Source organism: Patagioenas fasciata, chromosome 19, assembly GCF_037038585.1.
Source record: "Patagioenas fasciata isolate bPatFas1 chromosome 19, bPatFas1.hap1, whole genome shotgun sequence".
Taxonomy (NCBI): Eukaryota; Metazoa; Chordata; class Aves; order Columbiformes; family Columbidae; genus Patagioenas; species Patagioenas fasciata.
The window spans coordinates 10,086,174-10,113,914 of record NC_092538.1 but is presented as its reverse complement, the minus strand read 5'-3'; the positions used below and the strand labels follow the sequence as shown (position 1 = coordinate 10,113,914).

General features: G+C 40.8%; 1 protein-coding gene across 1 annotated transcript; it reads right to left on the bottom strand.

Annotated features, from left to right (window-relative positions):
- Nucleotides 1-310: 310 nt before the first annotated feature.
- Nucleotides 311-27,741, bottom strand: TRPV3 (transient receptor potential cation channel subfamily V member 3). Its single transcript, XM_065853144.2, has 21 exons — nucleotides 27,568-27,741; nucleotides 22,491-22,636; nucleotides 20,202-20,283; nucleotides 19,227-19,335; nucleotides 16,180-16,302; nucleotides 13,950-14,054; nucleotides 12,289-12,375; nucleotides 11,397-11,554; nucleotides 10,859-11,035; nucleotides 10,517-10,657; nucleotides 9,791-10,071; nucleotides 9,287-9,463; nucleotides 8,034-8,192; nucleotides 7,472-7,573; nucleotides 6,898-6,971; nucleotides 6,055-6,220; nucleotides 5,498-5,564; nucleotides 4,866-5,137; nucleotides 3,953-4,065; nucleotides 3,250-3,320; nucleotides 311-1,651 (listed from the first exon to the last, which is right to left on the bottom strand). Exons 5-21 carry the CDS (start codon nucleotides 16,296-16,298, stop codon nucleotides 1,557-1,559), a joined length of 2,364 nt encoding a protein of 787 aa, XP_065709216.1. The 5' UTR covers nucleotides 16,299-16,302; nucleotides 19,227-19,335; nucleotides 20,202-20,283; nucleotides 22,491-22,636; nucleotides 27,568-27,741; the 3' UTR covers nucleotides 311-1,556.

Below are 27,741 nucleotides of genomic sequence, written 5' to 3'. Positions count from 1 at the left end.
TCCTAAGGCAACGTTCTCTGTTGGCCGTTTCAATGCACAATTAGCTATCAAGGATGAAAGGTTCTAAGACCACAGGCATTTTTCTTCTCATGCTCACATATCCTACCCAGAAGGCCAAACAAGGCTCAGATATTACACTGATATGCACAAACGTCCTTCCCCTCAAATTCCGCTGCCCTGCAAAAACATAACGGAGTTGAAGATTTCAGCTTGATCCCATCCATCCAGGCCATACATGGTAGGAAACACAGGATACAGCATCTGTAGGAGAGTGGTTGGGCAGCAAGATCCATGTTCACCATCCCTGCAAAGAGCTGTGCACTATCCTTTCCGCTGCAGAGCTCCCTCGCGCTCTCTTCTGTGTTAAGAAAGTCTTTAGCATCATTTTGCCCACAGTAGGCTTAGCTGCAAGAATCCAATGCAATTCATATTATCATTCAAATACAGAATTCACCTGAGTCTTTAAATAGCACCTTTAAAACAGGCACCGAATGGGTATATAGGATGAAAGCCCATGACACTGAAGACACATAATGTATTAATTGAAAAAGTACATAGGACAAATATTTCTTTTTATACGTACATAAAATAGAAAACTAAACATGTAATTCATAGTACTGGGTCATCGCCGGCAGTGAAATAAAAAGTGCTACAGAAATGCATTACATAGTCCTCTGAATAATATATTTTTTAAAAGCTTTAAAAGTCTGCGATTGCATTGCATTTAACTTAGTTTGTTAATTTGGGGAAGAAATACTGACTTCTTATTTTCCTGAAGTGCTTGATGCGATAACTTTTTTTAAGCAGCAAGATGCAAGAGCGCGGAGAAGCTGAGTGAGAAAAGTAAAGACCTTGTGACCAGAACAAACTCAAATATTCTCCACCATGAATTCTGTTTCTGCCCTATTATTTTATAGGAAGGCATATATACACAGGAATAAATAAAAAGCAATAAACACCACATGATACCCTAGGGGTTACACACAGGAAAACATCAGGCAAAGCTAATGAGACCTGACGAGGTTTTCTCCAGCTGGCAGGATCAAGCCTCCAGTAACACTGACAGTCAATAGAAAAGCTTCAAATGTATGCAGAACATTGTTATTTCAGAATAACGTACTTCATTTGGTAGTCTTCAGAGTTGAAATGCTTTTCTTTTCACCACAACAACTTTTTTCAGTGTACAAAATGTTTCTCATGAGTTAGATTCCAAAACCAAAGACAGCCGACTGGGATCACGATGATCTTAATTTCCCCCAAAAAGGAGGAAATATCTCACATTTGACCTTTATAATGCAGGAAAAAGTCTAGGGCCAAATCTGAGTAGCGTCACACAAACTTGGACAGCAGCGGCTTTCAAGAGGCTCAAAACTGAACCAGTGAAACAGTCCATTTTATTTTAGCTGCCCTGATTAAATGGGTTAAAGTAATCAGACCGCGTCACTGAAAGTTTGTGTTCCAGCTGGTTACAGCTGTCCAAAATACCAACAAAGCTTTCAGCCTCCCCTGCTGATGCTTTTAACCTTCAGAACGACCGCATTTCAAAACCAGCACAACTAAACAGAAGTTTCAGGCAAATCATCCGTTTCTTCAAATGTATTCAGGGTATTTTTGCTATTAGTCCTTGAATTATCTTGAACTTTGCTTGGATCTGCAAAAAAATGCATTATAAACAAACAGGATATGGTAGAAACTGTACACGGAAGATCAAGTTTTTGCACGTCTATTTTTTGTTAAAAAACATGCATTTATTTAAGCAGCAAGTTGTCAGTTTACTACCATATCTTATACAGGAATTTTTCTGTCTGCCCTTTTTCGCTATTACCGAGATCATTCTGCTGAGCAATATAAATGCTAATTGACTCAAGAACAAACTCCAGAACAAGGCTCCCAGGTCCTCCAAAGTCCCCGTCGTCGTTAACTCTGACACCCGACACCTCAAACTTGGCTCATGTCTCTGCTACGATTCCAACACCGTCAGCAGGTGGGGATCTTGAATTTCCTGGTCAACATGCACAAGGGGCAGCTTCTCGTCCAATATATATCGCAAAACATAAATGCGAATGTTCTAGGGTTAAAACCAGCAGACTGTAGCGCTGTCAGGGAGAATCAGGCTGATTTCTTGCCAAATTTTGCAATTCTAGATGTGACTATTCAAGGACTAAAAGTACTCTATGACAACCCCAGGTTCCAGTATAAGTTGGGGAATGACCTATTAGAGAGCAGCGTAGGGGAAAGGGACCTGGGGGTCCTGGGGACAGCAGGGTGACCATGAGCCAGCACTGGGCCCTTGTGGCCAGGAAGCCAATGGGACGTGGGGTGGGTTAGAAGGGGGTGGTCAGTAGGTCAGAGAGGTTCTCCTGCCCCTCTGCTCTGCCCTGGGGAGACCACACCTGGAATATTGTGCCCAGTTGTGGCCCCTCAGTTCCAGAAGGACAGGGAACTGCTGGAGAGAGTCCAGCGCGGGGCAACAAAGATGCTGAAGGGAGTGGAGCATCTCCCGTGTGAGGAAAGGCTGAGGGAGCTGGGGCTCTGGAGCTGGAGGTGAGGAGCCTGAGGGGTGACCTCATTAATGGTTACAGATGTATAAAGGGTGAGTGTCAGGAGGATGGAGCCAGGCTCTTCTCGGTGACAACCAGTGATAGGACAAGGGGTAATGGGTTCAAACTGGAACACAAATGGCTCCACTTAAATCTGAGAAGAAACTTCTTCATGGTGAGGGTGGCAGAGCCTGGCCCAGGCTGCCCAGGGAGGTTGTGGAGTCTCCTTCTCTGCAGACATTCAAACCCGCCTGGACACCTTCCTGTGGAACCTCAGCTGGGTGTTCCTGCTCCATGGGGGGATTGCACTGGATGAGCTTTCCAGGTCCCTTCAACCCCTGACATTCTGGGATTCTGTGAACTTCTTGACAATAATATTTTCTGTCTCTTAAAAAGTTCTCCGACCATTCAAATGCCACAGCAGAATGTAAAACTTAGATCAAGTGTAACTGCTTAGAGAAAAATAAAGGTAAAACCCATGTCGTGGTGTCAAGGTGTAAATAATGAGAGTTTGTAATCAACCCTCTCTCCAAAACTGTAAAAATAATTTAACACCCCTACAATATTAGCCATGAGTTTCCCTAGCAGTAAAGTGTGGCTGAATATCCAGATTATGAGCGTTTCTATTGTTAAAGGTATGAAACTATATAAAAGGATTTAGAAGAAAAAAACAATTTCACAACTAGTGTGTCATAAAATTCTGCAGTACCTGTTGGCCCTGGATCTTCATTAATAAATGAAACATGTGTTTTCCACTCGGTCCATTTCACTTCATTAATCCTGTTTATATTGTATATAAATAGTGTTATTAGCATGCATTATCTCCCAGCTACACAGCTGCACTTCCCCTCTTATTTCTTTATTCCTTCTTGGCATTGTCATACCTCACTATCAACTCCTGCTTTGCTAAAAGGCTGAACGTCTTTTGCAGTGTTATGTACTATAAGAAGATTAGAATAATGCTAAGACTACTTTATAATTTCACATATTATGAGTAGAGTCTTGAAACTCACCTTAAATTTTTAAGTATTTTTCATAAAACAGCATAGTAATATTTTCTTTAATGTAGGAATCATCAATTAGCAATCAATTTAAATGCAATTACTTCTAAGCTAACATTCAAAAGAGATTATAACAAAGTGACATTTACTGCAAGCAGACTTAATGCTTGTACATTAAAAACATATGAAGTTGAAAATGTTTTCTTACAAAAAATTCTCTACATAAAAAACCCTATAAATTTTCCTTTTTTAAAACAATTGGTTACAAGTGATAAGAAATAATTGGATTTTTGTACACCTATTATGATTTGTAAGAATGTAGAAATATTTTCAAGAGGCCTTTGAGGAGAAATACCCTTGAAGAAACATACAGAGGAGAACAGACAGCACAGTATTGTACCTTCGCTTTACCTTAAACACACCCTGGTGTCGTTTTCAGCCACTTTACACCGTTCTCCCAGTTGGAATTTTTTCCTCAGACATTTTGGTAAGAATTTTTCAAATTCCAAAATAGTTCTTGCTCTCTATTAACAATAAAGAGTAACACAAGTATGGTTAACTGTAGTCAAATTGTCTGATTCCATAGCATATCCAGTTTGCACATTTCACTGTCACATGTCCTGCCTCCGTCCACCATCCATAATTAACACCAACACTCATTATTTGGTGTGTGCAGGTAGGGAGCCCACAGTTTCTCTAGTTAGCTCCACCACAGAAGGAACACCCAGACAAGAATCAAGAAATCTCTCTCTAAATTCGGTGTTCAGGGTTTAATGGTAACACCTTCATGCACACCCTGCCGCAGGGATACGCAGAACCTGCAGCAGGATGCTGCCCGCCGTAGAAAACAACTCCAGCCCTAATTATGACTGTGTTCTTGATGACGGCCTGGGACTCAGGGCTGTGTAGCCTTGGTAAAGACCAGGCTTGGAGAAGGCGTGAGAAATTGGAATGAACTCATACATTGCTCAGGCTCAAGGGGTGGAATAGCCAAGCATGCTGTGTTATGGATTTCTGGGCAGATAATGAAATGCACCTTCCCAGTGACGTATCGAGGGGAATGACAGTCACAAAGATACAGGACAGTGCATGAGGCTGAAAATCTGAGCCATAAGATTACCTTTAAGATAGTTGTTAATTCTGAAGTTAGTAGGATAACCTAATACTGACAGTAGCTATTTCTATTCTTTGACACATATAGAAATGGGGATTATCATTGTTAGTACCTAACCCCTGCTGTCAGCATGACAAAGTTACCATAGGTACAGCTCAAACGAGCTCAGCCAATACATTTATACTTCACTAAGCAAACTAACAAACAAACCTGAAGTTTCCAGATGTGCTCACTCTCTTTAGAAATATCTTCCACTGTTTCTCCCATTAGCGCAATCAGCATGTTCAAGAGGAGAACAAAAGTCAACACGACGTAAGTTATAAGGAGCAGAAGAAATAGTACAGGATACTTGGAATTTTGTTGGATCTCCAGATCACCCAGTCCTAGGGTGAGCTTGAAAAGATCCATCAGAACAGGTCCCAGGCTGCTGTTGGAATGGCATTCGTTGCCATTTTGACAAGTGTCAATCAGTGCAGCAAGAGCTGAGAAGAAAGCACAAGAAAATTTTAATCACAATAATGCTTTATATATATGTGGCATTTTATCCTAAAGAATTCAAAATGAGCGAGAGCTGCCCAGCAACAAACACAGCAGGCAGACGACAGATAACCAAGAAGCAGAAAGAGTCCACGTCCAGATGAAATTGCAGGCAACCGAGAAAGTGACAAATTACTTATCTGTTCAGATAGTCTCTAGACAGCTTAGATCTCTAAACTTGGCTTTTTAATATCCAGAAGAAATCCCAACATGAGCTCTCAGCATGACAATAGGGTTCTTATTCATAATAATGCTAAAATTTCTACTCACACAGAGCATCAGCGCTTTTCTCCCGTGATATTTACCTACGCCAAATCCCAGCAAAAACACGATATAGACAACTAAAAATTTTATCACATCTTGCAGGATGACCTAAAAATTGAATTAAATATTTATCAGAAATGAAAACGGAGAACTAGATTTATGCTTATGAATTCTGCAGGTGTGGTAGACACTAAAGGAACTTTCATTAAGCAAACTGGCTGTAGTATCAGTGAGAAACCAACAAAGATTTAGCTCTGATTTCTTCTCTCATGACTGAGAGACGCTGTTTTGTGTACTTCCAAGGGTGACTAACTCAGTATAATATAGGCATTATAGCATATGATCCAATTAAATAGCAGAATTACATTAGCCGAAAAAACATAAGTTACTTACATATTTAATATAATAAAGTGTTATTTTTAAGGTATAAACTAGTTTCTGCCATTGAAGTTATATAGTGTATTCTGCTGAAATAATATGTATAAACTGAAAGTTGGAAATTCCAGTCTGAGCTATAAAATACATCTGAATTGCTGAATATGCTTGATTTGGACTATATAGTAGCATAAGGCAGATAAACAAACCAAAACGAACTTGCCTTTTGAATCATAACACTGTAAATGCCCATGGACTGGAAGCCTCTGGTGAAATAGAGCATATTAGCCCATCCCAGGGCCATTGCCAAAACAAGACACACCAGGTGTTCTTTGTAGGAAAACAAGTACAAAAAGACAGAGAAGATCACAAGCAAAGCTTGTATAAAACTGTTAAAAAATAAACACATGGATGTAAAAAGGACATTACTAGCACAAAACCAACAACATAATGGAAAATTATGAAAACAAGACTGCTTTGCATCCCAATTCTAAATTCATATTGCATTCTTTTCCCCCCATTAATGTTACCATTATAGTTTCACAATGAAATGGATAAGTACAGGTAGTATATTAACAGGTAGTATTATGTATTATAGTAAGTACAGGTAGTATTATGTTTATTAAAGCTACTTTAAGGGAACTGTTCTCCCCAAAACAGTTGGTCAATGCAGATTCTGCTGACAAAGACATTAATAATTCTTAATTGTATCTTGAAGACGTGTTTTTCCTCCCTGAAGGAGTCAAGAGGAGTGTGAAACTGGATCTGCTTTATTAACCGGGGTTCTGAAACACATTTCTCTGTATATAGCTCCAGAGATAAGCTAAAGACACTACTGTAGTTTGGAAAAAGATTCCAGTCTGTCCACATCAGCCCCCAGTGTTGTTACCGACCCACACAACCATTAATGTGTATGACAGAAAAGCTGCATGCAAGATTACACCCATCCCTCTAAAAACTGATAACCTAGAGAAAAAATTTAGCATCTACAGGAGTATGTTCTCTGCGACCATGAGATAAATAAGCATTTCCTATACAGTATGAAATACATGCATGACAGGCTTACAATGCGAAGTGGAACCATGCATCAGAGAGAATTGAATGGAGATCTGAGGGCCTGAGCAGAAAGATGGCGACACTCTGTGCAGATACAGAAAATACAGGGACGGGAGTAAGGGAAAACAGGCCTCAAAGCTGATTTTTTAATATCTTTCTATAGAGCTGTAAGCTCAAAGTTTAAATTTCTGTCATCTCTGGCACAATTTAACAGTTAGTTACTGGTTTTAATTACATAGAGCATATGGTAAAAATTATACCCTAGGGTTTTTCCCCATTACAAGTTCTAATTCAACCATGTCTTTAAAGCCAGTTATGTGACAACATGGATGTTATACAAATATAACATCTCCATCTTGAGAATTTGAAAGGAAATCCCATCATATTTGTTTCACAGAACAATACAGTTATATTCAAATATATATTCCTAGTAATTCTGAATAAGTAATGTATTGTGACAAAGACTTTTAGACATTACACACGTAAAGACAGTCTGAACGTATTTCCAACATCACCGGTGTATTCATAAATCTAGGGCAGTTCTTTTGCTATTTTGTCGTGGTTTTGCTATTAAAAAAACTCACCTCTTTTATGGCTAAAAAGATTGCTCCTAACATAACCATCACCTGTCCTGATAACTGCAGCCATCCCACGCCACGCGTCAGAGCCAGGGGATACGGTGGAGCCTGCAAGACAGGTCCAAAAAGAAAGAAAGAAAGACTGAGCAAAGGGCAAAGTGAACAGGAAGCCTCACGTATGTAGCACTTTGAGCACCCAAATTCTTCCCTTCCACAGATTTTTCTTCATGGTGGATTTATAGAAATGGCCCCCTAACACATGTATATGAAATAGCAGAAGTTTCTTTCTTAAAACTAAAAAAGACCCCAACCCTCTCTTCACACTTTTAGAAATTTAACTACCTGTCTTCATCCTACATATTTGTACTTTGGGTCACTTTCACAAAGTGTAAATGCAATTATCTCCATACCACTTTTCAGCTATGAAGACCTGATGTGGGAGAACCTGGTTTCATTACAGCCAGATATTCTTATATATGTTTTTGATTCAGCATTTTAAATACAACTCAGGAAATACTCTTGCATTTTAAAGCAGTAAAATTTGCCAAGGTTAAGTTGCTGGACTCACTTCATTTTCATTAGGCCTGTGGTAGGAAACTAACGTCAGTGTTACATTGTACAGGAAATAAAAACAACATGATATGAAAAACATGTGCCGTGCAAACTTCTTCCATTTCATTCGCAGGAGTGAATTCAGAGGCTCCAGAGTCAGCATTTCATGACGGTTCTGGGGGTGGCGGGGAGAGAAGAAAAAAAAAAGTATTTGAATTTGCCACCTGTAAGGAAACTGAAATCATTCCGGGCATTTATTTTCTGTATTGCTTTCAGTATCTGTCACTGCTGATCTAGAAACACATGGATGCTCAGACCCTAACACATGATATATCAGCGTAGCGGAAAGGGACCTGGGGGTCCTGGGGACAGCAGGGTGACCATGAGCCAGCACTGGGCCCTTGTGGCCAGGAAAGCCAATGGTACCTGGGGTGGATTAGAAGGGGGTGGTCAGTAGGTCAGAGAGGTTCTCCTGGCCCTCTGCTCTGCCCTGGGGAGACCACATCTGGAATATTGTGTCCAGTTGTGGCCCCTCAGTTCCAGAAGGACAGGGAACTGCTGGAGAGAGTCCAGCGCAGGGCAACAAAGATGATGAAGGTGAAGCATCTCCCGTGTGAGGAAAGGCTGAGGGAGCTGGGGCTCTGGAGCTTGGAGGAGACTGAGGGGTGACCTCATTAATGTTTACAGATAGCTAAAGGGTGAGTGTCAGGAGGATGGAGCCAGGCTCTTCTCGGTGACAAACAGTGACAGGACAAGGGGTAATGGGTTCAAACTGGAACACAAAAGGTTCCACTTAAATTTGAGAAGAAACTTCTTCTCAGTGAGGGTGGCAGAGCCTGGCCCAGGCTGCCCAGGGAGGTTGTGGAGTCTCCTTCTCTGCAGACATTCAAACCCGCCTGGACACCTTCCTGTGGAACCTCAGCTGGGTGTTCCTGCTCTGGGGGGGATTGCATGGATGAGCTTTCCAGGGCCCTGCCAATCCCTGACATTCTGGATTCTGTGATTCTGTGATATGTCAGACCCCAACCTGACAAGATACAATGGGACAATTATCTGACTCACGCTGGGATAACCTGCTGTACCCTGGTAAATTATGATTGAGCTAAAACTGTAACATGAACTTCTGGTCTTGCTTCCTACAGAAGTTTTATGGAAGTATTACTGTTTTTCCAAGTATTACTGTTTTACATGTAATTCAGTCAAATGTATAGGCCAACACATCTGAAGTGAGTGCACTGCTAGAGGAAAAAATAGAAAGAGGCAACTTACACCAATATTTGTATTATAGACAATAATTTCCAACACTGAATTGTCTGCGGTGGTATCTAGTTCTGTCAGATCGTAAAGAGAAGACTGAACAGGACCATAAGCCCAGTCTGTGAATTTTCTTGACAGGCTCCTGTTAGGCTTATCTCTTATCTCTCTGCTCAGGATGTATTTCAGAATCTAGAACATTAACAGAACCATTTGTAAGCAGATGTGTTCAAGGGAAAGGAGAAAGCACATACACACTTGCCAATCCCCCGACTTTTTGACTATTACATTTCTACAGTACTGAAATTCAATGTATTTGTAATTCTGTTTTTCAGTGAGCAGTGAGGGAAACCCTGAAGGGTAGAAGCAACATTGCAATAGAAATATCTGCTTGTATTTTGAACAAAATTACAGCATCACCAGCATGGAAAACTACACGACAGAGTACTAGCATCTGAGTACATAACTGGCCTTAACTCAGATTTAATTTCTCTCAGATGTTACTGAAATGATACCCACCTCTAATTTCCCAGTTTTTGCAGCTAATTGTAATGGTGTCAAACCTTCCTTATTCCTCGTTGTTTCCAAAGTTTTGTCTTTACTTTTCAACAAAATCATATCATACATTCTGATTACAAAGTCATTCTGGGTTTTTAAGTCCTCTGCCACAGTAACTAATGCATGGAGGATATTGTTTCCTCTGGAATCCTGAGAAGAAATATTAGTCCTGGTATTGTCCATTAACAGCTGAATGATGTCTGGTTGATTGGTACATGCAGCTAACGCCAGTGCGGTTTCACCTACAAAATTATAAAACGTAACATGCATTCAGGTTTTATTACAAGCACTCAAATGATATTATAAAACAGTGGCTGTGTTACACATCTTAATATACGAAAGCACATTTACATATTTAATTTAGTTCTTGTTTTAAAAACTCTTAATTTGCATGAAAACATTTGGAGAAAAATATTCAGAGTCGGACTTGTTGCACTTTATTTGCCATTCAGCATTTACGTTGTTTTGGTAAATGTTTTACCATTATTTCTGAGTGCTTATAATACACTACATTCCAGCAAGTTACTTTCACAAAAGGTACTATGCCACTTTTAAATCCTATGATACAAGTTACCTAATCTAGGTTTAGCTGCAGTCAATGATTCACACTTGCCTGCCTTTCATACTGTCTGAATTGTTTGGGTAATTCCTTCCCACCTTTTCCATAGAGATCGCATTTCCACTTACCGAAATAAAAGCCTTCATGCTTATGTTTGGGATTAAAGAAAATACCCTGGGCATGAGCATTGACATCAGCTCCTTTTTCTATAAGGCTCCGCGTTATCTCATACTGTCTCCTTTCAATGGCAATGTTTAGAGCTGTCTGGCCTGGAACAACACGCACAGGTATTTAGCGTTGAATGTCTTATACTCAAAACAGTCATGATGTTTCACAATGGATAGCACCAGTGATAATGAACAAAAGTTGTTTTAGGAATTTAAACCATCATTACAAAGTTTGAAGAAAACATTACTTTTGTGGGTGGTATATTTAACCATATACCTGAAATTGGTATCAGATGGCAATACCTTTATACGCCTCTTCTGTGTATGCTGCATTGATAAATCTCTCCGAAATACCGTTTTCTTCTGTGAAGGACAGTAGCATATTCACTATATCATTTGTGTTTTGGTTGATGTTCAGCAGAGCTTTCATCAGACAAGTTTTGCCAGTGTCTAAAGCTGTGAATTTTTTCATCAGATAATCTACAAGAGTGAATTTTGAGATTAGATCATCATTATTTATTAAAGTGGATGGAAAATAACTCTAATCTTTTGTTTATTAGTGGTGGAAACTAAGGGATATATATGAACATAAATTACTTGCCAAACAATTACTCCATCCTGTTCACTTTGTATTTAAGCTACATATACTTGGCAAGACGATACATTCAGAGATGTGGTGCTAATTAATAAAGCAGCCAATGTAACTGGGTTCTTTTTTGGACATCCCACTGCCACGGTAACTCCAGACAGACCCAAAACTCTTTGCACAGAGATATTTCCAAGTTTTGGAGTACACATCTGCCACCAGAACAACCTTCCCTCAGGTAACTCCCCAGCTTACCCGGCACAGTCATGTTTGTACACGCGTTTGCTCGTTCCTTCAGCTCTGCGAGCAGACACTGCAGTTCTTCTATATTCCCCTCAGACACTGCCCGAAAGATGTATCTTTTCAACTTCTTCCGAGCGCGAGTCTGCTCAGGTCCTTGAGATATGTTAGCACTGAATTACAAGAAATAATAATGAGACTGCTGATTCAGTTTGCTGTGGTTTATTTTATTTTTTTACATAAGAGGAAAAAAAAAATACAATTACTTGCCCCAGCCAGATACACGTGCCCCCCTTCCATATGTATTTTGGCATGAATCTCAGAATGTTTCTGCAGTTTGCTTATTTGCAGGTAAGTGGCTATTGAAAGGGTTTTTATAATAAAAATGTACATTTTTCAAGTCTTTTGTTTTGCATTTTTTTCCAGTTTATCCATGCTTCTACAACAAAGGCTAAGGAATACCTTCCTGCCTCTCTGATCTGTCTGCAGCTCACTGAATTCAGTGCCTCAAGTTACGTGATGCTGTACCCACCGCACTCACAGCAGAAGAGAACTTTGAACCTCACATCTTCTCACACAATTTTCCCGATCATACATTATTCATGAATAAGTATGATTTAGTATTTTCCCCTCAAAAATACTCCTAGCTCATGCCTAGTTGTGCATGGTGTTTAGGTCCTGTGTCGTCATCTAGGAAACAGACGTTATATGCAAAGAATCCTCACACTAAATATGAGATTTGAGAAAAGCAGAGGTTAGAGTTCTCTATCTCAAAATTTAATTATTGAAAAATCAGAAATGCGTGCAAACATATGACCTTATTTCTAAAACATGGCAGGCAAAATAGGTAATATCTACCCTACCACGGATTTAATCCATTGAAAATAGATTTGATGTCTTCACTCACCAACAACTGTCTACATTAGGGCTGTATTCAGTCACGTCATCCTGAAGAGACTGTGGGGAATCCATATCTTCCCCATTGCCAGATGCACTACAGGAAATAGAAAAGCAAAGTGCTAAGAGAAGAAGATATTGGAAGGCATTTTGGAAAATTGCATGAAGAAGCAGTCAACACTGATGCAGAATCTACAGCAGAGCTGAAATTAGTCTAATTTGACATAGTTCTTTTTAATTCTATCATTTTATCTCCCCTGTGTATTTTACAGCGAGTGGTAAAAACAAAGAGACCCACAGGATTTTATTCTATTTTTAAAACTATTAGGAAAGCAACTAGTTTGGGATTTTACAATGTTATTTCATTACAGATCCTGAAACCATGGAAAGTTGTTGGGTTTTTTTAATGATCATTGCCTTTTATGTATCATCCTGAATGCTTTCAGCTCACATTCCTCTTTTTCATATGTATAATTTGTCATCTGCCACAAAACAAATTGTAAATCTGTAACCATGGATGGGTTGCAAGCACAGAAAGAAAGCGATTTACCTAAAGATTTACTACCCAGTACACTGTGGGCAACTCAAGAGCATTTTGCAGCTGACTTGAATGAAACTTCAGCTAAAAGAAATAGAGGACCGGGCCCTAAATTTAAATGATTTCAAAGGCTTTGGTACTTCGTAATTGCTGCACATGATTTCCTGACATTCCTAAAAGAATATCTGACATAAAAATTAATTTATTATAATTTTTCTTACTTTTATTTTTGTTTTCTGTACATTTCAGGTTTGACAAACTGCCTCAGGCTAATAACCTAGAGAGTATGAACTATTAGTTATTGATGAAATTGATATATGGACAGTAATGCAAGGATTCTCCATTGCTCTGCAGATAATCCCTTCCCTTTGAAATGAAGCTGGTGGCTCAGAGTCCATTCTTATTCAGTCCATCACTTCTCTGCAGAAAACCTTGAGGAATTTGGGGACAAAGCGTACGTGTCTTGTGCAGATCTGTGAGAGGGAGGAATTGGACACCTCTCCTCTGAAACCAAAATAAGACTGTCACCTAGTTCCAAAAAGCTGACCAGACATCCTTCAGACACAAAAGCATTCAGTCATTCTGGGCTTCCGCTAGATTTGATGCGTATTTCCCCTATTCATAATTATTGGCTGTTAGTATCCCACGCATTTTAAAAAATTAATTGCATTCTTCCCACTCATAATTTTTCTCTATTCATTCAGCATAAATGGCTGTGTTTAAATATTTCAGACTCGGCATCTTCGTGATGTTTGATTGTTAACGAGCAATAGAGGGAGTGTGTCAGCACACAGCTGGGAACAGGGTTTGCTAAATTAAGCTGTGGTAGTCAAGCAGTAGAAAATACACAAATGGGTGTGTGGATTTTGTCCTAACATATCATCAGAGGCTAAGATAAAAAAAGACAGGCCTGAATTTGAATTTATTCAAATCTGAGGCCTGATTCATTCAGTGTAAATGACAGCAGTAGATAAAGATAAGTCATGTAGCAACAACTGACCTGCAGTGGAGTTCTGTCTTTGAAGTGACCCAAAGCTAAGAAAAGCCACATGAAATTTTAGCTCTGAGGTCTAAGGAGAAGTAAAAAGTTGCTGCTGAAAAGCAAGACTATTGAATATGCATCTATAACTTACCATGGACGAATATTTGAATCCATTGGTTTTGAAAACACAGGGGGAGACGTGTTGTTTGGAGTTGCATTGCTTTCAAACCCGTCAATCTCCAGAAAAAAGTGTGAACTGTTGAACACAGTGCATTTTAAAAATATTAGTTAAAAGAGCAAGCTCAGCCATCAAATGAGCAAAGCACTACACGCACATGCCTAGAACAAGGCTGTCAATTTATATTTTCTGGCTTTATGCCTAACAGGATGCTGGAAGAGAGGCTTATCTACTCTCCCCTGAGGAAATCCCAACCTCCAACACCATGCCCAGCATTTCCACGCAGGCAGACTGGCAAAATAACCCAAGATAACTTTTAAGATAATGGCATCAGATCCTGACATGTCCAAGCAGCTACCCCAGCAGCCTTGCACCCAGCATCTGTGCAAATACCTAAATGCAACAACAGGCATTTACTGAACAGCCATACATATGTGCCTGCACGCACATATGCATTTGCTTTTTAATCTACTTCATTCTAATTCCTATTTCTCCAGCCAGAAGTGGTAATCTTTAAGTCAGAAAGTTTGAAAGGTCACATGTTCAATGACATTGGGCATTTCCACCATCCATGGCTGAATGTGTAACTGGCCAATCAGTGTGTGACATTTATCTATTTATTTTCTCTATAAATAATTACTACTTATAGGGAAAAGAAATTAAATTTGAAAAAACACAGAGGAGTGAACATGAGAAGAAAAGGAAAATTTCACCCTTTAAAAGACTGCAGAGTTGAGAGGCAAAATCAATGGCTTGGTATTACAAGATCTCATTCAAACATTGCTACATTTCAACAAAGACAGAGGAGTTTCAGTGGTGGATGCAGCGACTCCCACATGGCCTATTGTTCAGAAACTGTCTTCCATTTCTAAAGTCCTCCAGTAGTCACCTGGAAAATGTCTCCAATTTGAAACATGGGTTCATCTTGCTTTTTTGCTTTTCCTGACCATGATGTGCAGGAGTTGTCCCAACAGGCAAACAGCTGTTGGAGACCGCAGTGAAGCTCCAGAGAGGCCAAAGTGCCACAAAGTGCTGGACCGTATCACCTGCCCTTGGCTCAGCAACAGCGTGTTCACACTGAAAATGCTGACATCCAAGAGATGTCCAGCAGCTATGAAGTGGACCCTGTTTTGGAGGCTGACATACCTCACCTCTCCCAGCGTGTGGGTTATCTGGGGATACCACGGGAGGAAAAAAAACCTCAAAGCCACCATGCAGAGCAGGTGGACAGTTGCCAACAAATACCCAAGTGCTTACGTGGCCATGGTGCACACTCAGGAGCGCTGCCCACAAACATAATCAGGCTCTGACAGCGTTGGCAGCACTCCTCCCACCATGTCTGTTGGTTTTCCTGTACTTAATTATATGCTGTTGGTCCACCCAGATACCAGGACCTTCAAGAAGGGGAAGTCGCTGTCTTTTGAGAAAGTGCATATTGCTGATACAGGTTGTCAAGTGAGAAATGCCACCCCTGGAAGTGCAGTCGCTGCTCGGTGGCACAGCAGAAGGAAATTTTTTGAAGCAACTGAAGTACAGCAGTATAGAAACATATAATTAATAGAACACGTTAGACCTCTGCATTAAAATTCACGTGATCTTCGTTCCTGACGTTAAGGGATGCCGTCAGCCACACCCCGAGCTCTTGGCTGAGAGGTGGGAAAAACCCCAGGGTTACTGTTAGTGAAGCCACAAAACTGATTGCGAGGTATGAGCTTATGTAATTGAGGGCTAGGATAATATTTGCCAATATTTGTTATAACTACTCAGTCTCCCATCAAATTGCTCCTCCTTGAAGAATAAGTTGTATTGTGGGCTATTCAGACACCTCAGCTCCCCCTTATGCAACCAAACTGCTTCTCTTCTTGAATTTAGTGACAGAAGGACTAATTGGGCCACCCAGGCAGTGGGTCTCAAATAACTGATGACGCCTTTTCTGCGGAAAGTGATTCCTCTGATTATTAAGAATTATAGATGTCAGAACAGCCACAATTGCCTAGGCCTCCAGAGTTTCAAAAATCACCGTAATAGCTAGTAATTAGTGAAAAGTTTAGGAATGAAAATTCATCCTCGCTCTGCTTAGGTGACTTCAATAGCATAGTATCGGGGATGAATTACTGCTTATATTTCCCCGTTCATATTAAACACAAACCCTAATCCTTGTATTAATTCTCTAGCACAAATTCTGCATGAGCTAGAGTCCTACCTTTTCTTCGTGGGAGTGCTTTCAGTCGGCTTTTTCTCTTGCTGGTTTGAAGGAGGAACACCAGACAGATTTGTTTTCTTGCCCATTAGTGGAACGACTTCGCTGTGATCTTTAATCATATTTCTGCAGTAGATAGAAGCACAGTTACTTAAGTCCTGTTCATGTGAAGTATAGCAACCAAACTGCCTATTTACAGTCTCTTCACACAAATTTTGGGATTTTTTCAAAGTTTTTCATTTTGCAGGTATTAAGCGCATACACACCATTTTACGTTTCGGGGTTAGACAGTTATATTCAGGACTGATTCAATTACATTCTAAAAAAGTGCCATTAACAGTGATACCATAAATCCAGAAGAACCATAAATTCAAGCATGCGCCTAAATTAAACTGAAGGAAGTCTGCCAATCACAATGACAGTATATGTTAATTAAAGAAACAAAAAGAGCACAATGACTTTTATAAGTAGCCCTAAAGTCTGGGCATATTTACAGTTCATCTAAGTGGTCTCCTCTCATCCAAAATAACTTCAGAAAAGTGGTAAATTCCAGGAAAATCTGTGCAACAGATACAAGGTGTGACAGAAGGTTCCAGATGTGAACAGAGAAAAAGCCCTGAAAGTTTTCACCATCTTAGAAGAGCAGAGCAACGCACAGACTCTGAATACGATGCCCAGGCTGAATTCAGCTAAAACACGCACAAAAAACCCAAACCAAAACACGATCAAAAAACCCAGCAAATGCACGGATAACTTCAAGACTTTTGTATCCTGGTGACACTTCTCAACATTTCTTCAGGGAAAAAGAAAACATTGTGCCTCTTCTAGATGGGAACTATCACCACCACGTGACACAAAAGGATCTTAATGCACGTTATCTGTTTATGAACACCGACACCATGAATTCTGTAAGTAATAATGAATAACTCTCTTCCTATTTCTCAGCTGGTACGTGTGTGAAGATGAGGGGTCAGTGGGAGTAGTAGGAAGAGCTGGCAAAATAAAGACCCAGGTTAAAATCTCTAAAGCACACAAGGGACCCAGGGAAGAGCCTCTCATTTGTGAGCAATGCTGGAGCTCCTCGGATCTGGCAACAGGTTTCTGTGCAGGGAACAAGTCAAAGCCCCATGTGCAGCTGGTTTTCACCGCAGAGACTTTAGCAGTGACTTGTGAGCAGGCTGCATCATTGAGGAGATGTGAACACAGGCAAAGACAGCACCGGAGCTGTACTGGATAATGAAAGACTGCTGAACCAGCAGTGGTTTAAGGAAACACTCTGAGAAGGAAAAAGAGGAAAGATTCCCTTTTGTATACATGGGCTACAGCTTTCAAAAGCACATCAGAGATCTGACTGCATAGTCTCAGCTACAAAGACTATTTTAAATGAGATCTCAAAGTCTGCACAAGTAAATAACTGCGGGCACAACAGTAGAAGTACCTTGCTACAGCGCTGAGGTAGTGTCTGCTTCTCATTTTTAATCATGATTAATTGCGTGCTTAGATGAAAACCAAGCTAGAGCTTTTGACAATATGGCCTACGGAGCTCACTTCTTGTTTTAACCGTATCCATGCAAATCTCATAGGAGTTAATGGAGCTTCTTTATACTTAGAAGCTTCTTCCCTTACTCTCTGTCTTGTTAGTTTAATGACCAATGGCTTTCATCATCATCTTCCAGTGCACTATCATTTTCCCTAATCTATGGCATATAGAAAAAAATAGTGCAACTGTCTGAAGACTGACAAATCATAAGCAGTGTAGCTTATGTAACCCGATATGGTGTGTCGGCTTTCGTTCTAACTATTTTCCGCTCCCATTATCTAGTTAATTGTTACTTACAGGCCACAGCGAAGTGGCTTATTTGAAGTGGACAATGAGACAAAAATACTGCACTGATTTATAGTATTAAGAATTACTTTGAAGGGGATTCCGAGGACATTGAGCACTTAGTATCTCACCTCCAGCGTGCTGGGGATAAGAAAAGACATTTATCTGTAATAGTGAATGGAACTCTGCCACTCCTACAGTAAGTGGCACATTACACACTATCACAGACTCACATCGTGCTTATCTGAGAACACGAAAAATCACAGACATTTCTATCTCTGTAGCTCAAAAACAGTATAAACAAAGTGGCTAAAGAGTGAATCCTACAAATCAAAAGAAATGCTCAGCTGTGATATCATGGGAAAAAGGTCTTTTCTTCTTCCTTGGGGCAAAGGGGTGGAAGCGACTACCAAGAGCTGTTTCATTCACATGATCCCTCGAATATCCACAGCACAGACCACGATGCTTTCCAGAACCTACGACCTAATTCTTCCTAGCTTATTAAAAAAGAAATCCCCTCCCTGAGGGGAAAGATGATACCATTTCATTTTTACTTTTGTGCATTATGGTATAGAATCCTATCAGCAGAAAGCTACACTTGATAGAGTTTCATCTTTCTGTAGGATTTTTAAACTTTCGAGTGGCATTAGTAGACATCGGGTACTATCAAAAAGTCATTTTCTTCTTGGTGAAAAATTTTTTCTTTCCTATGAAGGTTTTTCCTAACAGAACTTTTAAAAGACTCTGTGAAAAGCCATGATTTTCCCTAAGGAAAAGATTATTTACCAGCCCATCTCCAAATTAAATGAAAAAGTTGTACTAGGTTGAAATAAAAACTATTCTACTAGGCTAGGTGTTCTACTTTCAACAGTCACTGCAGTAACTGAAACTTTCACGGAAAATGAATGTATTATTTAACTTTAGCTTGTATGATAGTAAATTTTGGATCCCCTTGGCACAGAAATTAGGAAGCGGAACAGTGCATCAGGCTGACAAATATGAAGGAAATTAGGTCTATCTTTCTTCACTTCTGAACGCCCAGGGAGTCAGTGTGGCATGGCTCCGGAGAAAGACACGTTCATAAATTACAAAAACAGAAACAAGCACAACAGGAAAGCATTTTCCAGTTGAAGGATAGGTTTAGTCTCTGTCTCTTGACAATTTCACTCTCTACAAAAGCATCTCACCTACACCAAACACCCACAGAAGCTCCCAGAGAACTTACCCTGCTTACGAAACTTGCATTTTGGTGTAGACCAGGCGCCTCCAAATTGTAGAAATGAAGTTCAGAGTAGGGACCCGCTGGCGCCGCGACAACATCCGACGAAGTCAATCTGTCAAATGAGTAAAACTACATTCAAGCTCGAAACTATCCTAAAAACGCAAAACCACCCTTCTCCAGTCATCCGGTCTGCTCGGCTGTTGGAAAGCAGAGATAAGTACAGTGCCGGCGTAGCGCAGCCTCGCAGGGTTTGCTACGTCTGAAATTAGGGAGCAGAGGGAAACTCGCTAGACAACAAACTCTTTACTTCATAGCTGCCAAAGTGGGATGACACACACACACGCAATAATTATACACTGAATTATTACTAAAGCTGAGTCGCTCAAGGATGACTTAATGGCAGCAGTAGAATATCTAAAACGATCGCTGCTCTGCAGTTTACATACTGTTTTCAAAAGAAAATGGTTATGCACATGCATTTGGGTTGTAAATGACATCTCTCTATGTCATGCTTAGCTTATTATGTATTACAGAACTATTCAGAAATCGCAAAGCAAAAAATGAGAAAATGATCGTGCTAAGTGCTCCAGGAGGCAAAAACTTTTGCAATTACTTTGAAAAGGTAGCAATGCTTTAGAAAATCTTACCCTTTCACAGTGAAAACACGGTGGGCGTGTTTAGATCTTTCCCTATCTATAATAGTTTTTGATGAATGTGTACCCTTAGGGTCTGGGAGAATACAAATGGGTGTTTCGCACAACCAGTACTGGTGTTACTTCTTGCTTTGCCAACTACAGGGAATTGCATTTTTCAGCTTTGCTACTTTTGAGCTGTTGAGCAATGGTTAATGCAGACTTCTGGTTTGGGACATGTCAGAAGAGCGATCGTAAGTTGTTCTGCTCTCCTACTAGAGTCTTTGCATTATCACCAGAAATAGTATATTTAAAACTTGTAGTGAGGCCTAAGAGATACACTTACAGCTGCCGGTCTTTCCATTCCTTGATTAACAGACGGGAGTTTAAGGGGAACTCTGCAGGCCAAAACACTAACTTTTCTCCAGCTGTAGACAAAAGAAGAAAGAGTCAAGTTTGGGGATTTTTTAGGAGGTAGACAGAAAATTTTGCAATAATAACATAAAATATCTTAGGGTACTAAGATGTAGAAGCAGAGATTTTAACCTGAAGAATGTGGCTTTAATGTATATCTACAAACTGCAGGTGAACTCCTCCGGTTCATCAAGCAGGTTTCTCTAAAAACAGAACTGCTGGGTGTTGTGTTTGCCTGTGTGAAATACCAGGAGCACTGCACCGTTTCTGGTAATGAATCAGCTTCCCAAGAGCAGCGTGGTGAAACAGGCTTCGCCGAGGCCAGTTTGATTCAGCAGGAGAGGAGACCTTTGGTTGCATGTGCTGAGCACACATCCAGCTTCACCTGACACAAATTCGTGATGATATATTCTGAAGTCTGTGCCAGGAAAGGTTGTTCACATCGCGTCAAATGACTGTGCCTAAGCTAATCTGCTAAAATCTAGAGTCAGCTGCTTTGATGGTCTCTTACCTGCTGGGTCTAACAACCTGGAATAAGGACTGAATGCTGCCATTTAATCTTGCCTGGGAGAACATCGACTTTGTTCTCAACACAGAGACTGTTTACCTGAAGCCACTCTGAGGATGGAAATGTGAAAACAGGCAAAGCCTGTGTGAAGGTGCATTTGAGGACTCTTGCTTTAGCCCTTGTATCAACCACAGTAAAAGGCCACTTAAAAAGTTCTCTTCCAGAGAAATGAATTTGGCAGCAAGCAGTACTTTGAACTCAGAAAATAGCTATATTTGAAAGCACCCAGATCTGTGCGGTTTAGCAGAATATAGGACCTAGCCATGTGGTCTATTTATAATGTGGCAGTTACCCAAAAAGAAAAACTGGGACAAGCTACAGCAAGAGAGTCAGAGCCGTGTTTGAAACCTGCCTATGAAAACGTGGGAAATTGTATGCACTGTAACAGTTCACATGCATGAGGATTACACTTCATCCTGCCTGCGCTGTGTTAACAGCTTCTCATTCCCTAGTGAGGACAGTCTTGCCTCACTAAAGCCAAGTCTGGCTTTTCCTGTGCAGTTGTCAGATTTAGGAAACATGAGCCCAGACTGTTTCTAGCTAATCTCTGGAAAACAGATGAGAACATCACGTGCTATAGGTGTTGTGAGCCTGAACTGAGCTATTTTTAAGGGCTGACTTAAGAGTCAGAACTACAGTAAGTCACATCTGTGCAAACATTTTCTTACGGTTTTAATCATTAACCTGCTTAACCTTTACATTCCCAAACCTGCTCCACCCTGACATTTCTGACAAGGCTTTCAGAAGCCATGGAGGGTTCTGCAAGAGTCTCCATCGTGGCTCTGCAGACCACTTTACAGAGTTTTACAACAGCTACCAGCTGCTCCAGTTAGTAACAAAGATACCATAAAGGTCAGGAAAACTAATAACTGGGCATGCGTCTGCTATGAAAAACTACTTGAAAACATTAGCTTTGGATAATCTGCACAGTATGAATAAGCAGCGGAAGCCCTATTTGGCATTATTATTTTGTTTTCCTAGCAAGTGCTAGACTCACTAGAAACTAAAATGAACTAGATGAAGGAAAGCCCAGATGGGATGGATTTGGAGATCTGCCATCTGACATCAGCAAGTCAGAGCTGCATTTTCTGTTCTGCTGACACGTGACATGATCCCAGTCAAACTGGGATTATTATTCAGATTTTATATTTAAATCTAAGATTTTCAGTACTCCAGCAGGGAGTCACTAAGGGGGAAAGCCACTGTCTAAACGATATTATTAACATTAGCTGGTAACAGTGAGGATAACTGTAAATTACTTATTGTCAGTATTTCATTCTCCAAGCTCCTTAAAAATAATCCACAGCTTAAGTATGAAAACACTGTGCATGCCAACTACCAGTAGCAGCCCAGTTCCCCTGAGCATAATGTTTAATTGCTTCACAAGAGTCTTTCACGATTTTTCACTGTGGAAAAAGTGCATTTAAATTCTCTTTGCTTCTGCGGAAAAGGATTCAGAGTTGTTGATCTGTTGTGGGACGAATCCACAAGATACCCCCTAAAAACTGTGGGTTTAAAAGAATGTATATGCATTTAATGCTAGTAGTATCATTTATGTTGAAGAAACATGTGAAGATGTGGTTCTGTAAGGTGAGGTGCTGCTGTTAGTGTTCCCTGCCACTCTCAAGGCAAAAAGTAACAGTGCCAACTTACAAAGTCCTTTGCCAGTCGCCGCTCCATCAACGTGCAGGGTGTTGGGCACTTCACCCCTGTCCTCTGCGCATATGCTGTGGGCTGGTGCTGCAGCTCTCAGGCTACACACGATCAGCAGGGGAGGCTCACGCAGCCTTTAGGGGCTTCTGTTCGAGGAAGAGATAAAACCAGTTTTAAGACCACAAGATAGGCACTTTTTACTTCTATTGGTTGTCACTTCAGAGTCACCCAGGAGGGTGCCATGTCTCCTACATGAACCGACACGTAACACTCCATCGAGGTCTTTCAAAGCACAGACTTTGCTTGGCTGTTCTGAGCCTGACAGTCCCAACTAGGTCAGGGTTGTTCTCCCAACTATTTCAGCATGAGTTCGTACCCCAGGTAAATCTTCAGTTGTGGTGCATAGTTTCTGGTAACGCTTAGCAGCAGAGGGGAATTAAGTAATATGAAAATGCCTCAAGGAATACGCCATGAAGAAAGCGTGCCCCACCTATATGCTGCATTTTTTTGCTCAAGTCTGTACTGCCGCTATTAGACTCAAGTCATCTTTGGAGGGTCATCACCAAAACTGGGGAGGAACCTTAATGTTATAATTCCAGAATGAACTAATAGTTCAGTCATTTGATTTCAAGAACACCAAACCTCCCTTTTTAAAAGGAAAAGATTTTTAATTGTCTCATCCACCTAAATCGGGGGAATAGTTCTTTCCTTTTCCCCTTCAAAGATCTGGTTAGACCTGTAAAAAATGCTCACTATAGCAAAATAAAGTCCCTGCAGGCCCTTTCCACTTTTTATCAAGCTCTTTCTGGGAAATAAGTGAAGCAGAATTGAAGGTGAAATAAACCCTCAGATATTTTGGTTCCCCAGAATAAGAAAGCTAAAACCTGCAGGCCCCACATTGTCACAGTCTGGGTGGCACTGGATTTGTTTATGAGGGCTGACAGAATCTTCCCATGTTTCTGAAGGCAGTTCTTTGGGCACATCATGTGCGCCCCACCAAAAGATCATCTTTTCAGGTTACGTATTCCCTGTCTCCATTCCAACCCATTATTCTGATTAAAACCTCTTTTATTACGCAAATCATCCCGTCTCTTTGTCAATGCTTCCATTTTCTGTTGTTCATTGCTTAGCTAAGATAGAGCTGTTTCCATTTGTCCTTCCAAATCAGTCTCTTGAGAACTCTCTACCTATTTCCAGCCCTAAACCACACTTTCCTATATCTTTCTGGTAATGAGGGACATTATCGTCCTTATATCTTCCTCTATGCCAATTAAGCACTCCTGGCTTCCCCACTCTGATGAGCAGCAACTGAGGACACGATCCCTGTTCTCTGAGTGGCTCATTATCCGCGTTCTCCTTTGGAATAAGAGGAATTGTCTGGGCTAAACCTGCTATGTCAGCTTGGAAGCAAATGACTTTGACTTAGTGACATGGCTTAAAACCGCTCTTACTGGCCAAGTGAGTAGGACATTTCCTTCCAATTCCTGTAATTGCTCTTGCTGGTGGTGGAGCCACCAGCTGACATGGCAATGCCAGGTACGGGAGTTTTCACATCAACACTTGGGTGAGTAAAATGTTGATTTTAAAGGCTGATTATAACAATGACCGAGAAGTACTGTTCTGGATGATGATGAATTCTGAAAACCTCGGTGATTCTGTAAATGTTCACGTCTCCTGATGTCCACTCATTGCCTGCTTTTGAAACAGGAAGCATTACTAATAGTGATGTAGCTCTGCCACAGTATCACAAACACACCAGAGAGAAGTCTGAGGAGGTCATTTGGTTGATTTATGCTCCTTCCCAGAGAAACAGGGTACTCTTCAAGGTGTATTTTGAAGTGCTTTGCACAGTTTAGCATGTGATGTAGGAGAAATTGGGTCCATATTTTCTCTGTGGAAAGTATTCCAGAGTCAGACGTAATCCCAGCATGTGTGGAGTGCTGCTGGAAAGCACTTCAGAGCCCTATAGCCTCATCAAGAAAAACCAAGACATCTATGCTGCATTTGGCAGCTTCAATTAAGACTTCTTCCTCCCAGGCCCTACTAAATCCACGTCTGTTGCCTAATGGAGCAAGAAAGACTTGTAAGAAGTATCTTTTGCTGCAAGAGGATTCTCTCTAATGCACCAAAACTTTCAAGATGGTATTAAATATCCAAGACACTGGCTGATGGTGGGTTGCTCCGAATATCAGCTTATCTGGGATTTCAGCGTACATGGATTTGAGTTTGTTCAAGAACACTGTACAAAATTCCTATTGACAGGGCTCTGAAAACTTTGAGCAGCAGAACCTGAGTCCACTGCCTTTATCCCTTAAGGCGCGACCCCCCGAGTTTTGTAGCACAGCAGCACTTGCTGGGCACACACCTTGGGGATTTTGGAGTATCGAGGACTCCAGCAAAGATGGAGTTTGAAAGACACACCAGTTCAGTTTACATGGCTGACTACACAAGCTGCATCTCAGGTATAGCAATGCTGTAAGATACTGAAATCGCATTTTTGCTTTTCCACATGTTCAGCAGCCCATTGTCAACTCCCAGTGGAGTGTAGCCCAACTCACCTTTGTCCAGCTCACCTCTTCATGCTATCTCCCGGGCATTGCTAATTATGGTTGTCACCCACAAACAGGAGGTGAGCACATCAAGACCCTTCATTTCTTTTGGTTTTGCGCCAGTGAGGTTACTGGGAGTTGGTGAATATATACGGTTGTTCAATCTGATCATCTCATATTAAGCAATTAGTATGGACACAAATTAACATGACTAATGTGAGAGCACAGATTTTTACCACCTGCAAGCCTCAAGGAACAGCATGGGAACCACGTCCTGTTTCTAACCATGTTCAGTGTGAAACAATTATGCAAGCTGAAAAAACTCCCCAGCTCCTCAAGACAAGTATTCTGCAAGGCTCTGCAAAATACATCTCTACAAAACAACTCAAGATAACTTATTGCAAAGCCATGCTCCTCCTCAGCCAGTGGAGGTGTCTAGCAGTAGGATAGAGAGGTGCTGGTCTTAGCAAAGCCGTTCTTAAAGCACAAACACTTCCTGACAAGCCAGGTCTCTTCCCTGGGGGCAGCTGCAGCCTCCTCGGTGAGTCTTTGTGCTCTGGCTGTTCAGAACAGGTATGGCCCCTGCAGACATCCCACCCTGCCTGCCCCGACAGAGACGCACCTTGATTTCCAAAGGCGATTCTGTGCACCTGGGTGGAATGATGGTGAAGGAAATAAACTGCGGCAAAGAGAGCCCTGGCCAGCTGAGTCCGAAAAAATGTGTGCGGCACTGGGCTGGAGTCACTGCCAAGCTACACCTCCCCGGCTGTGGGAAACAGAGTTTTGCCCATTGCAGTAACTCAGTGATGCTATAGCTGGGAATTTGGAGAAGTTAGTAATAATTTACTCTAGAAAAGTGGGATACTTTTGTTTGCTTCCCATAGAAGACTAAGGGATTTAAAAAATGCAACCAAAAAACCCACCAGCACCACCTTATGCCATAAATATAAAGCATTTACATTTTTAACCACAGCATTATTTTATGTTTTCTCTCTGAATTCTAGCATTTCAGATTTCTCATTAAGAAGTCTCCTGCAGCTTTGTAACCTTGTTGGCCCAGAAAGGGACAGGAAGGCAGAGGTCTATGTTCTGTTCAGGTTACGCAGGGCAGGTGATTGATCCTCTGGATGAGCACTTCATGTAAATCAAGGTGGAATTTAAGCCATGGATTAGGTCTCTAGCCAGGCTGATAATTATGAGAAACAGATCCCTCACAGGGAATGCAGGAATTCCATGAATGCGTTCCAGCTACATCATGATCCTGGTGTGTTTTCAAGCAGAAATTTGCGCTGACACACAAAGGCATGGAAACAATCAACTATGTTTTTCTGGTCAGCCCCTTTCTACCTTTATTCTTAATAGTTTTAATAATATATTATTTCACTGTCTCAGCATATCTTGTCTACTTAGCTGTACTGGTTTTACATATAGACTGTCTCTTGCTGTATTCAGCATGGAGCCGCATCAAGCCTGGAGCAGAACTTACAGTGACTTCTACCAAGTGTTTAGAGATACACTTATTAGTGGTGTGAAACTGAACATGCCTACTTCTTTTGTTTCCCTGTCCACCAGAAACAAAGCTTCTTGGGTTTAAATTCTGACTTATTCTTTTTCCCCCATCAACTCTTTCAAATCCTTTGGCAAGATTCTCTGATTATACCCGACAAACTCTTGGAAAACAAAATTACATTTGTCCTGAATGATGTTAACAAAAGAAACAAGAATTATTAGTCCTCTAGATGGTGCTGCTATTTCAAATAAAGTAGCTGTATGCTCGAAGATTTCATTCAAGTATGTTGCTGTAGTACCCTGTGAGAAATCCTGACTCCAGTAAAAGAACTGATATAAAACCACCCACAACGTCATCTAACAGTGTTAGCAGTGAAGCGCAATCTGTATGTAAACAGACTAATTGCTTCTCTTTAAGGATAGTGAATGTTTCAGTATCTTACTAAATGCAGAAAAATTATAGGATGTATTGAGGAAAATTATCTTTCAAAGGGTGGCTCAATCTTCTACATCTTTGATTTCCCATTTTCCCAATAATTTGCTACTGACCCCTCCAGCGTACCATTTTTCAGCTTCAGCGACTCACACGAATGTTCTCTGATCACAATCTTTGGATGCATCACAGGCCAAACACGACGGGCTCTCCCCAGCAAAGGCTGCGGCTCTGACCTGATTTCACAAGTGCTTTAGCACAACTGTACTTCAAATGAATCCAGAGAAACAGTGCACAGGCTCAAACCAAACCCCATGGTTCAAAACTTAAGGACACTTGTATATGCACGCTGTACTTGTGCATTAAAGACTGTTGAATCTAAATGTTTTAGTGACACTTAACAAGGAAAGAATGGAAAACAATTTAACTTTCTTGCCCAACACAGCTGCACAGGTCCAGCACTTGAAATACTGGGCTGGCTGTCTACAAGACAAATTTTCTTATAATTGGTTCCTTTCTGTCCAGCCACTTTTCAAGAGGATGCCAGAGCTCCTCCTGTTCTTTCCTCTCTTTCCAGGGCTCGTACCTGCAGTTTAGGAATATCTGCCTATTTTCTCTCTCCCAGATACTTTTCCTGATTCTCTTTGTAAATCCAGCCAGTTGGATTTGCAGCACCAGTTTTCTTTCCTCCTGTTGTTCCTGTCAAAGTCAAGAACAAAAACTTTCTGATTTCAGAATTATTATTGTTATACTTTATTAT